The sequence below is a fragment of the Carassius gibelio genome, chromosome A5 (assembly GCF_023724105.1).
Source record: "Carassius gibelio isolate Cgi1373 ecotype wild population from Czech Republic chromosome A5, carGib1.2-hapl.c, whole genome shotgun sequence".
NCBI classification, from domain to species: Eukaryota; Metazoa; Chordata; class Actinopteri; order Cypriniformes; family Cyprinidae; genus Carassius; species Carassius gibelio.
The window spans coordinates 7402834-7414901 of record NC_068375.1 but is presented as its reverse complement, the minus strand read 5'-3'; the positions used below and the strand labels follow the sequence as shown (position 1 = coordinate 7414901).

Here is a 12068-nt window from a genome sequence, read left to right as displayed (position 1 = left end):
TAGGGACAGTCTGGCTGTCAGGGTATCTAGAGAAAACTGCTTTGGAAATGGTGTTGCCTTGCCACACTATAGTGTTTGAAAATGTCTCAAATGGCCTTCATAAAATGCTCTGAAATAACCCTTGTTCAAAGCTGAAGAGTTGGTACGAAATGCTATATAGCTATTTGCTTCAATCATAAATGTCTTATCATTCTTCATTCACTTTAATAAACTTAAAAATGCAGTTTAAAACTCAAACTGATATTATTCAATCTAATTCATTTCCAAAATATATTTCTCACTACTACTGTAAAAAGTCTCTCTGGAAAAAATGTACAAAGCTGTCACTGGGGCAGAACCCTTTCAAAAAGTACGAATATCTACACTTTAGGTGTAATATCTTCTAGCTTTTGTAGCTTAAAAGACGCTTTGTACCTTTTTGTGCTGGGAGTTTGAGATCTGTAACAGTTTATAGAGAAATCTCTTAGATAATAGTTAATGTGTGTCCTCTAATCTAAAGTCAAATAAAGAAATAACAATTAAACCATTTAGCATTTTCACAGAGCAGCACCTACTGTACGGGAAACAGGAATCTGAGGTTTACTCAAGTGAAGTGCCAACGTCAGCTTCATACACAGCTGTTAGTTTGTCGTGCGAAATGTCTCCTCTGTTGAAAACAGCATCTGCTTTGTAGCCATTAATAAAGACGTTGATTTCTCAGTCATCATACTGCCAGGTCATCATTATCATCATCATTAGTTGTAAACATATGAGCTGTTACTGCAGGCAGCGTGTTAGTAAATCACGAGCAGACTTTAAAAGGTTCACTCTCTTGGTGTGTGTGATGAATACGTTTGCATTGTAACGAGGTCCTCCTACACTCACAGACGGACTGAGCTCGTCACACAGCTCCCTGACGTATAACAGCTCATCTGCAGCAGCTTCATCTCAGACGTCTTACAGCAAACAACAGACAAGTGAGACAGGGCTCCCCGGTCTAGACTTCTAGAGCATCCTATTTGTGCTGTTCACATTCTTTAGTGTCCTGCATGTGAAATATGATCATTCTGTCGTGACATGAATCCAGCATCTATTACAGCTGCTATGGTAAGGTAGAAAACAACCTGCTCATTAAATACAAATATAATGGCACGACCTCACAGTCTATAGGGACGGGAACCCATGCAGAACCTACAGTAAGAAAGGGAAATGAGCTAGTTAGAGAGGCTCAGTGAAGTGAGATGTGACCAGCAGGGGAGGGAGAATGCTGAATGTGGATAAACTGCAGAAAGAAACCTGACAGGAGAGAGAGCTTGAATTACCCAGGAGTCATTGCATAACGGAGGAAGCGAGGGATGAAGGTGGGTGGAACATCAATGTGAGTGTACGATACAACATATAGCATTTACATTATCCACCGTCAGAAATCATGTGTTTGTGGAGTGCACGTTTGCTGTCAAGAAACATTATTTCAGTTGGGTGATCATGGTAAGGTGAAGCTCCGGTCAGAAACAGACAGCGTTTTTTATAATGCACCATGCCAATACAGACTACACAGTAGTACATACCCACTTTAACTAGTGTCTGCGATTCATTGTACTTTCCTAATGTGACATGTTTGAGAGTAAAATGGCGCAGGATCATTTATAACGGAACTGATTATGAAAAGTGGTTGACTGGGTTATATATATATATATAAATATATAGATGAAAGAATACTAAGACAAACATTTGTTTTCTTTGGAATCAAATGCACTAACTTGTTTACTTAACTTCATGCGGGTCTATCCTAGAATACACAATCTGAATATACACATATAAAACTGAAATACTGCCGAGCATCAGCCTTGATTCAGCAGGCGCTGGAGAGACCAGTGATATTAGAGCCAACCAATGTGAAGAGCAGCAAAACAAGAGAAGATAAGTGTGAAAATGACTTATAAAAGAATAGGAGAAGGAGAATAGTGAGTGAAAACAGAAGGAAAGCAAGGGAGGAGTACATTAGGCCAACTGGAGTTTTAAAGTAACTAAAGTTAGTAGTTATGGATATTAATTTCTAGTTGTACAGTTTTTAAGAACACCAAATATTAACAACCAATTTTTTTAATGATATAAAAGATGTAATGTGGCAATAACTTTAGTAATAATATACAATATATAGAGATTTTTTAATGGCCCATTCTAAACCTAATCCTAACCATCGTCGTCATGTGACGCTAAATAAATGTGTATTTGTGTATTTTCTTCATTTGAAGCATCCAAAGCCCAATCCTAGTTTAAAAGTACCGTCTATGCATCACTGGAACTGGTCATTATAAGCCAATCAGCAGGGTCTTTCCTCGCATACATTTCTGTTATGCTTACGCTTCTTCACTGGCTCAGTCTTTCTCAACAACTCACATCTCCCCTCATCTTTTTTCTATGTATCAACACTTCCTCCCACTCTCTCTCTCTCTCTCTCTCTCCCTTTAATCTATTCCATCAATCATCTCTCGCTCAACAAGCACATTGTACTTTTCCCAGTGAGGGGGAGCTGGTCACCATGGAGCTGTCCTTCTCTCATCCCAAAATGGGCAACATCCAGCTAGTTCCACATTTACACTACAGCACGCTGATAAAACTGTGGAAGCGTGTTAGCATGCTTTTACACACATGTTATGCTCTGTGTATTTAGCTGGTAATGGAAAAGGCACTTCTGACAGTGTAAAAACATCATTAAATTACGTCTTCCCTTGTGAAAAAAGCGTAATTGTACTGAATGTGCATTTCTCGTGTTATTCAGTATTCAGTTTTAAGTGATATTTGAAATGTACTGAATTGCAACTTCATTGCAAAGGTGTAATTACAAATTAAATACATGACATACTGTACAAGTTTCAATAGAATTGACATTATAGCGTGTTTTTAGTTTCCACAAAAGCTTGTCAGTACATCTTTAAGTACCCTTACTGTATATTTCACAGTCAATTATAAAACTTACATATAAAGATGTACTTCGGTCCTACTTCACTGGGTCAAAAAAGCACTCTTTAGTTAAACAAATTTCATATCATATTTTTAAATATCATAAATGTCATTTAATTGTAAATAGGATGCATGTCCCGCTGGTTGGGATGTTCAAATGATTTAGATTACACTTTATGAGGAAATCAAGCTCTGAATGGTTCACTTGTCTATGCACATAAAGCTTGGAAAGGAGAAACACTTCAGAAAAACAATACAATGTCCAGAAAAATTTCTTTCAGATTTAAGCACAATTTACAGGAATAGTTAATGTTCACATTCAATAAACATCTATTCAACAAATTAATCCAAAGTCAGAGAGCAGCTAATCCATAAAATGGGATGCACAAAATTAATTAAAATATAATCAGTCTAAAAGCCTGCTCTTTATATTTGCTCGTCAAATCAAAAACAAAAAACAGGACACGTACACAAATCGTGTTGCTACAACTGCAACTTATAACACACACAGTAATACACTGGCATTGAATTTTCTTCAAGGATCCTACACAAACTCTCAGACCTGAGACCATGACATTATCGAGCTGTGCTTGTGCATGAATATTGGCTGTTTTGTAGTTCTTCTGAATGACGAGCTTGTTTTGGAATTAAAACTGGCAACACATGCAAACCTGAGGGTGCTGCTACACAGCAGTGGGCAGAAACAGCACACACGCATTTCAACTAAATCTACTTATATAAACTCCTACTCTTTGTGTGAGTGTGTGTGTGGGAAAAAAATTAACGAAATCCCCTCCCACACCTCGCACAAGCACCTGAAACTGCCACTGAAATGGAAACAATCAGAAAAACACTCGATATAACCACAATCACATGTTATTTATTGAATGTTTTCAATACAACTAGCGCTTACCAAGTGCTATATAAATATATATATATTTAGTGTTCCTGTAGCTCAACTGGTAGAGCACTGCGCTAGCAAGCAAGCAAGCACAAGGTTGGAGGTTTAATTCCCCGGGAACACATGATATGTAAAACTTGATAGCCTGAATGCACTGTAAGTCGCTTTGGATAAAAGCGTCTGCTGAATGCATAAATGTAGTTTTTAATTTAATATATATATATATATATATATATATATATATATATATATGCATGTCTTTTTTTCTGAGAAATGCAATTTCGCATTTTGACATTCACATTAAAGCGGTGCACCATTTCTTAATTGTCAGTCCATATAAGATGGATGTCTATCATATTATAACATGAGCATCATGTAAAGTACTTGTACCCCTTCACTCACTCATTCACTCACTCACCCCTTCACCCCATCACTCACTCACCCACTCCCTCACTCACTCACTCACTCAGCCCTGACTCACTCACCCCACTCACACACTCGCTCACTCACTCACCCCTCACTCACTCATTCACTCACTCAGTCACTCACCCCTCACTCACTCATTCACTCACTCACCCCCTGACTCACTCACTCGCTCACTCACTCACCCCTCACTCACTCATTCACTCACTCACTCACCCCCTGACTCACTCACTCGCTCACTCACTCACCCCTCACTCACTCATTCACTCACTCACTCACCCCTAACACACTAACTGAACCCCACACTCACTCACTCATTCACCCCCTCCCTCACTCATTCACTCACCCCCTGACTCACTCACTCACCCCCTCACTCACTCATTCACTCACTTATTCACTCACTCACTCACCCCTAACTCACTAACTCACCCCCACACTCACTCACTCACTCATCCCCTAACTCACTCATTCACTCACCCCCTGACTCACTCACTCACTCATTCACTCACTCACCCCCTCACCCCGTCACTCACTCACCCACTCCCTCACCCCCTGACTCACTCACCCCTCACTCACTCACTCACTCACTCATTCACTCATTCACTCACTCAGTCACTCACCCCTCACTCACTGATTCACTCTAGAGCTGCAACTAACGATTATTTTTTCTGTCGACTAATCTAACTATTATTTTTTCGATTAGTCAACTAATCTAACGATTATTTTTATAACAATAAATAATTAATGTAATGTTCTTTTTTTAATTAGCTAATGAATCCTTTGGATTACTTTACAAAGAAAATATAAGTACAACTTCTAATATAATATTTCAACCTTTATTCATTTTCAACCAATGTAGTTGAAGTTTTTAGACTATAAAATAATAAAGAGGCATGAGAAAATTTTACTATGGTAAATATGAGCTTATGATAGCATTGGTGGTTTGTGACTGTTGTCTCGCGGCGCACTATGTCTTTTAAGGGACCATTCACATATCACGTCTTTTGCGCACTTAAGTTCGTTATTTCCAATGTAGGCGCACGATAAGCGCGCTCATAATGGAAGCTACGCCGCAATCGCGACGCACCGCATTGAGTTAAAAACATCGAAACTTTGCAGAATGCCGCAAGCGCAAGAATATCAGACCTGAACCAGGAAGTTGGTCACCAGATTACACGGTAACCAGTTAAACCGTAACACCGGAGAGCGCCAATAGGTGCTCGCACATCGCAGTTGTGCTGCCGTGGTACACCAATTGATAACAGTGGTCTCTGTTTTTGTGATAGAATGCAACTTTCTCCATTCCCAGTATGCCATTACACGAGCTGTAAACAAACAGTGTGACCATCGACGCATTTCACGCACGATTGATGACGTTGACGCGTCGTTGCAGCACTAATTCATTCACTCACCCCCTCACTCACTTACTCACTCACCCACTGACTCACTCACCCCTCACTCACTCACTCAATCACACACTCATTCATTCCCTCACTCACTTACTCACTCATTCACCCCCTCACTCACTCACTCACCCCCTCACTCACTTCCTCACCCCTTCACTCACTCACTCACTCACTCACTCACTCACCCCTCACTCACCAAGTCACTCACTCACTCACTAACCCACTCACTCTCACTCACCCCCGACTCACTCACCCCTCACTCACTCACCCCCTCACTCACTTCCTCACCCCTTCACTCACTCACCCACTCACTCACTCACTCACCCCCTCACTCACCAACACACTCACTAACCCACTCACTCTCACTCACTCCCTGACTCAACTCACCCCTCACTCACTGACTCACTAAATCACTCTCTCACTCACCCCTCATTCACTCACTCACTCACTCACCCCCCACTAACCCCCTCACTCACTCACTCACTTACTCACTCACCCCCTCACTCACTAACTCACTCATCCCCTCACTCACTCACCCCCTCACTCACTCACTCACTCACTTACCCCCTCACTCACTTACTCACCCCCTCACTCACTCACTCACCCCCTCAATCACTCACTCACCCCCTCACTCACTCACTTACCCCCTCACGCACTCACTCACGCCCTCACTCACTCACTCACTCACTAACTCACTCATCCCCTCACTCACTCACCCCCTCACTAAATAACTCACTCATCCCCTCACTCACTCACTCACTCACTTACCCCCTTACTCACTCATCCCCTCACTCACTTACTCACCCCCTCACTTACCCTCTCACTCACTCACCCCCTCACTCACTAACTCACTCATCCCCTCACTCACTCACTCACTCACTCACTTACCCCCTTACTCACTCATCCCCTCACTCACTTACTCACCCCCTCACTCACTCACCCCCTCAATCACTCACTCACCCCCTCAATCACTCACTCACCCCCTCAATCACTCACTTACCCCCTCACTCACTCACTCACCCCCTCACTCACTCACTTACCCCCTCATTCACTCACTCACGCCCTCACTCACTCAATTACCCCCTCACTCACTCACTCACCCCCTCACTCACTCACTTACCCCCTCACTCACTCACTCACTCACTCACTCACTCACCCCCTCAATCACTCACTCACCCCCTCACTCACTCACTCACCCCTCACTCACTCACTTACCCCCTCACTCACTCACTCACTCACTCACTCACGCCCTCACTCACTCACTCACCCCCTCAATCACTCACTCACCCCCTCACTCACTCACTTACCCCCTCACTCACTCACTCACGCCCTCACTCACTCACTTACCCCCTCACTCACTCTCTCACTCACTCCAGGGCAGGAACACACAAGCAATCTGTTCTTGGTGGTTATTATTGTGTTTGTTTCTCTTCATCCTCCACTATCAGAGTAGCACAAGATTTGTTATAATGATATAGTCTGTGCATCACTTCAATCTTTCACAGAAAAAATGGAAACAATCTGCCTGTATTCCTAAAACTCCCACAAAGTCCAGGTGCCCCATTTTTAACCTTTTATTTAATCCCTTCAGTTTCATTAATGATCTCATTTATTATTTAAGCTACTGGGTCATTTATCGGAAGCACAATTTCACACACAGACACCCTAATTTTAACTTTCCACATTTTGCGACTTTTGACGCACTAGGCAACTCTCTGAGCACCATCCGTCTGCTGTGTACGGAGACCAGTGTATGCATGCTTCTGATTAGTGCCTTTCCTTAAATCTCCATTTTATATATAGCATTACTATATATATATATATATATATATATATATATATATATATATATATATATATATATATATATATATATATATATACACACACACGTCAAAAAGGAGGTGTTGTAGAACACATGGTTCCCACTAGCACTACTAGGATTTCCAAAAGGAAACAAAAATGCCCCTGTAGAAGATCAAAAAGGAGAGTTCATGATTCTAAAAGCTCCCTGTGATTTGCTTTAACCATTCTGTGGAAAGGCATTTTTCTGGTAGAATGCATAGTTCTAATGAACACACAACTGTTCCAAGACTTATACTACAGTCTCAAATAGAAATCATTTATACAGTAGCCTATAGGATTGTTTCAAACGAAGTCACATGCACACACGGATGAACAGCATTTTAACCCAAATGACAGAATATTCAGAAAGGCGTCGTTTCCTACCATGATCCGGTGGCGTTGTTTTTTTGCTTTCCGGACGTTGTTGATAAAACGCCTTCCCATTTTCTTGGCGTACCACACGGACACAAACATGCTGCTGCCCGAGCGCTGGACACCGACGAGCGTACAGACCGAGAGCGCGCGGGGGCAGGAGAGGCGCGGCGGCGGCGCGGAGCAGCGGAGGAGGAGAGACGCGCGCGCTGTAACTGTGACGCGGACGCTGGCGAAATGCACGCATGACGCGGGATAAAACAACGCGAGGACCTCGAGTCGCGTGTAGGAAAGTTAATGAAGCAACAAAGACAAAGAGAGGATCGCGTTACAGACGCGTAGCGGTAAAATCTAAATGAGCTACCTGAAGCGATTTTGTAGGGAGTCTGTTATTATGAATGCGGTTGCATGTCTTGCAATGTGACTAAAGACGGGGTTTGGGGATTTAACGCTTATGTTTAACGATGCGTTCTGACGCGCGTCTAGAAGCGCTCACCAAAAAGTGGTCTACTTCCAGTTTATTTTAAGTACTCAAGTATATTGCAAGTATATTTTATGTAGTAAGTAGGCTATACTGTACATGTATCAGTGAAATAGTACTTGTAAGTCAAGTATTTTATTTTTAAGTATACTTTAAGTTTATTTTATTTATTTATTTTAAGTATTTTATTAAATATCAGTTATTTAAGTATACTTTTATGTAGTAAGTATACAAATATCAGTCTACCATTTCAATTCTCCTTGGGACTAAATTTGCCCACTTTCCATTATATAGAAGTATACTTTAAGAGTAGGCCTAGTAAACTTTGAGAACACAAATAGTTTACATCTATGTTTTTAGTTTGTACTGCAACTATAAAAGTGAACTTATAGGTGTACGGATAGTTTACGAATTAAATACTTGTAGCATTTTTAGTACACTTTGAAGTATAGTCTCAGTAAACTACACGTTTTATACTACAAAGTATACTTCATACTTGTTTAAGTACACTACTATGTTCCTATTTAGGTTTAAATTTGTATATGTTTTGTTCTGTGAATATCTAAACATACAAAACATTAAAAGAAAGAACAGGGTATCTGCTTCTAAACAAACATTTTATTCTAGCGTCATGCATTATTTTTTATAAACACATGAATGTGGGTAGTTTAATAAATGAATAAACAAACAAAAAAGAAGCTGTAAAAGACTATGAACTGGATTCAGAATGATCATCAAAAACATCGATCAACACCCCAAATCTTGAAAGTCATTACCTCTTCATGGGCCGACATATTTTACATAATGTTGCACAGTTTTGATGCTGTTTTATGTCTGATGATTACGTTGGAAGCATCTGTTGTTTTGGTTTCTTCTTCGCTTGTGTTTTTGGAAATTTTGTACAGAAGATGTATTATAGCGCCCCCTATCATATAACAATAAAAACATGCATTCCTGGAGCACAAGTTTAGCGCAAATAAATAGTCTAGTATTAAGTCACATAGTGTCACCTCCATTAAGCATCTGACAACTCTTTCAGTCTTCTTTCAAACATTTAACCAAAAAATATAAATATATATGTATTTGAAAAAACCCACTGACTTCACGGTGATGGAACCAGAAATGCTAACTCATTTCCAGGCCTACAAAATCCAGCATCCCTGCAGTACTCTATTACTGTCTCTGTAGCACTTCTGTAAAATACTTGGCTGTGTATTTCCGGTTCATTTGCAGAGGGAGAGTGCTGAGATGGCACATCTTCAGCCAGATCTACTGAAGCTCGGCTATAACCTCACTTCTGAGGAGAGAGCACTCAATTATCCAGCCCACAACAGACATGACTTTTGGGAAATAAGAGCTACGATAATCACCTGCTTTCAACCACCTCCCCTTATACATACATATAGCTTATAGGGTTAGTTCACCCAAAAATGAAAATTAGACTGTTTTATACCATTGAAGCATCCTAGGTGTATATGTCTTTCTTCTATAAGACGAATCCAGTCAGAGTTATATTAAAAATAGTCCTGGCTATTCCAAGCTCTATTCATTGCAGCGAGCGGGTGTTGCAGATGAACAGTCAACAATTCGTCAAATAAAGCACGCACATTCATAATAAAACATACTGCACAGGCGCCAGGGTCTGAATAAAGGCCCCCTGTAGCAAATCCATGTGTTTTTGTAAGAAAAATATCCATATTTCAAATGTAATAAGCGCTTTTATCTAACTTACACTGACTGTCTTACAATACACCGAAGCAGTTCATTTATGGTTCTGCTCAAACCTTACGCTTTGATTTAATATTAATAAAAAAGATTTCTTAAAGACCAAAACTCTTAACACAAACTAAAACGATCATTATATAAAACGTGTACTAAGTCAATATATTTTCTTTAGACACAAACCAAAATGTTATATAATTCAGGTCAATAATTTTGGGGGTCTTTTAAAAACTTGATTTCACCATAAATAAAGGTTTAATTAGCCATAAAGTAGAATTATTCAATAACTAAAAAGTGATAATTAATAATGAGGTTTAATTCAGATTATGAAAGAAACCATTTAGAAAAATCTTAAGGTTTATTATGCATCAAAATTTGCATAATTTTTCTGTTTATAAAAACACCAGAAAAAAATGAATAAAACCCACAGACATTTCTGAAATCAATAAATTGAGTGTGGTCAACACAAACACTTGGTGTTGAGACACAATAATATTTAAACAAAATAGTTTCTTTTTAGACAACCTGAACAAAACCGGTTTTAAACAGAAATCTTTATTATTATAATAATCATTATTAGACCAATATACTGAAAAGATGCACGTTAAGTGAATTACACGGTTGTTTCACTTTTTCAGTAAGTATGAACCTTTCACAAACTATATACTGTATGTCCAAATGTGTCTCATGCAAAGGATCATTAAGACCCTGAAATATAAAATTCACACATTATTTAAAAAAAAAAATGTATACAAAATTGTATACAACTGAAAAATAACATGCAATAACATTTCTGAGCTCATGTCAACATGAATTATAATGAGGTCATGTGGCAATAAACATTATACATTTCGGCCGAACGGCTTTAACCTAAGGAAACACAAATGGCCCACAGTGCTTTCCACAGCAGAAGTGTTTTCCAAGTGCACACTAGTGTTACGTAACACACTCCAAGTTGACAGGCTCACCTAAATGAGAAATCACATTGACTCTTCTCCTCTATCCTTCTTTCCCCCCCCCCCTCTCTCTCTCTCTCTCTCTCTGTCTATCTCTCTGTCTTTCTCTCTCTTTCTCTCTCTCTCTGCATTGTGTTGGATCCCTACACCATTCGTCTCAGCAAAAGTCTGTTCAGTAATTACCTAGGAGCTGCAGGGACAACTTTAAACAGTCATTAATGAGCAAGAACCTTTGAATACACATAGACGCTTCACACACACACACACACACAGTACTTTTTGAGTGTTGAGAGTGTAGTGCCAAGAGAACATCACTGTGTAGTAAAATCACGTCCAAACACACATATAAACAGCTTTCCTGAACCTGTGGGCAATGTGCAGGAGAGAAACATGAACACACAAACACACACACACACACACTTATCTGTCCAAAAGTGATTTGTTGTTAGGCAATATATATAAAATAAAAACTTAAATATATTAAGTTACAAAGTCAACATTACTAAGTTTAATTTAGTTTTAATAAATTGTATTTATCTAAGAAAGTTCTGGTAATACAAGGTAACTACATGGGGTAGGGGTAGGTTCAGGATTAGTACCTAGTTATTACATAGTTATTGTAATTACTATAATAAGTTCATAGTATGTACATGAGGAACAGGACTGTAAAATAAAGTGCTACCAAAATAACACTGGTGTTCAGGTGGTTGCTCAGAAGTAACTATACATTTTAGCAATGCTTTTAAAAAAGCTATAAAAGCAAAAGTAGATAAATAGTAGTTTATATTAAAATTCCACTATAATGATGTTTTACTGTTAGCAAAAAAAAAAAAAAAAACTTTCTAATACACAAACAAAAAGAAGTATAAAAATGTATAAATATTGCAAATATTAATAAATACCACATAACAAATACTAAAATATCACTGCTATAATCATACTCTCAAAAAAAAAAAAAGGTACTAAAGCTGTCACTGGGGTGGGGGTGATGTCTTTTCAAAAGGTACAAATATGTACCA

At 39.2% G+C, this 12068-nt stretch overlaps 1 protein-coding gene across 4 annotated transcripts in view; it reads right to left on the bottom strand.

Moving 5' to 3' along the window:
- The window catches only part of LOC127990697 (disks large homolog 4-like), a 116735-nt gene that overhangs the window by 43291 nt on the left and 61376 nt on the right, over positions 1-12068 (bottom strand). The window contains exon 1 of one of the 4 annotated variants that reach the window (XM_052591519.1): positions 7903-8246. The exons of the other annotated variants lie outside the window; for them this stretch is intronic. Within the exon in view, the coding sequence (XP_052447479.1) occupies positions 7903-7992 (90 nt within the window). The 5' untranslated portion in view covers positions 7993-8246. Of the gene's footprint in view, positions 1-7902; positions 8247-12068 lie in introns of those variants that run through there. 4 annotated transcript variants of the gene reach the window in all.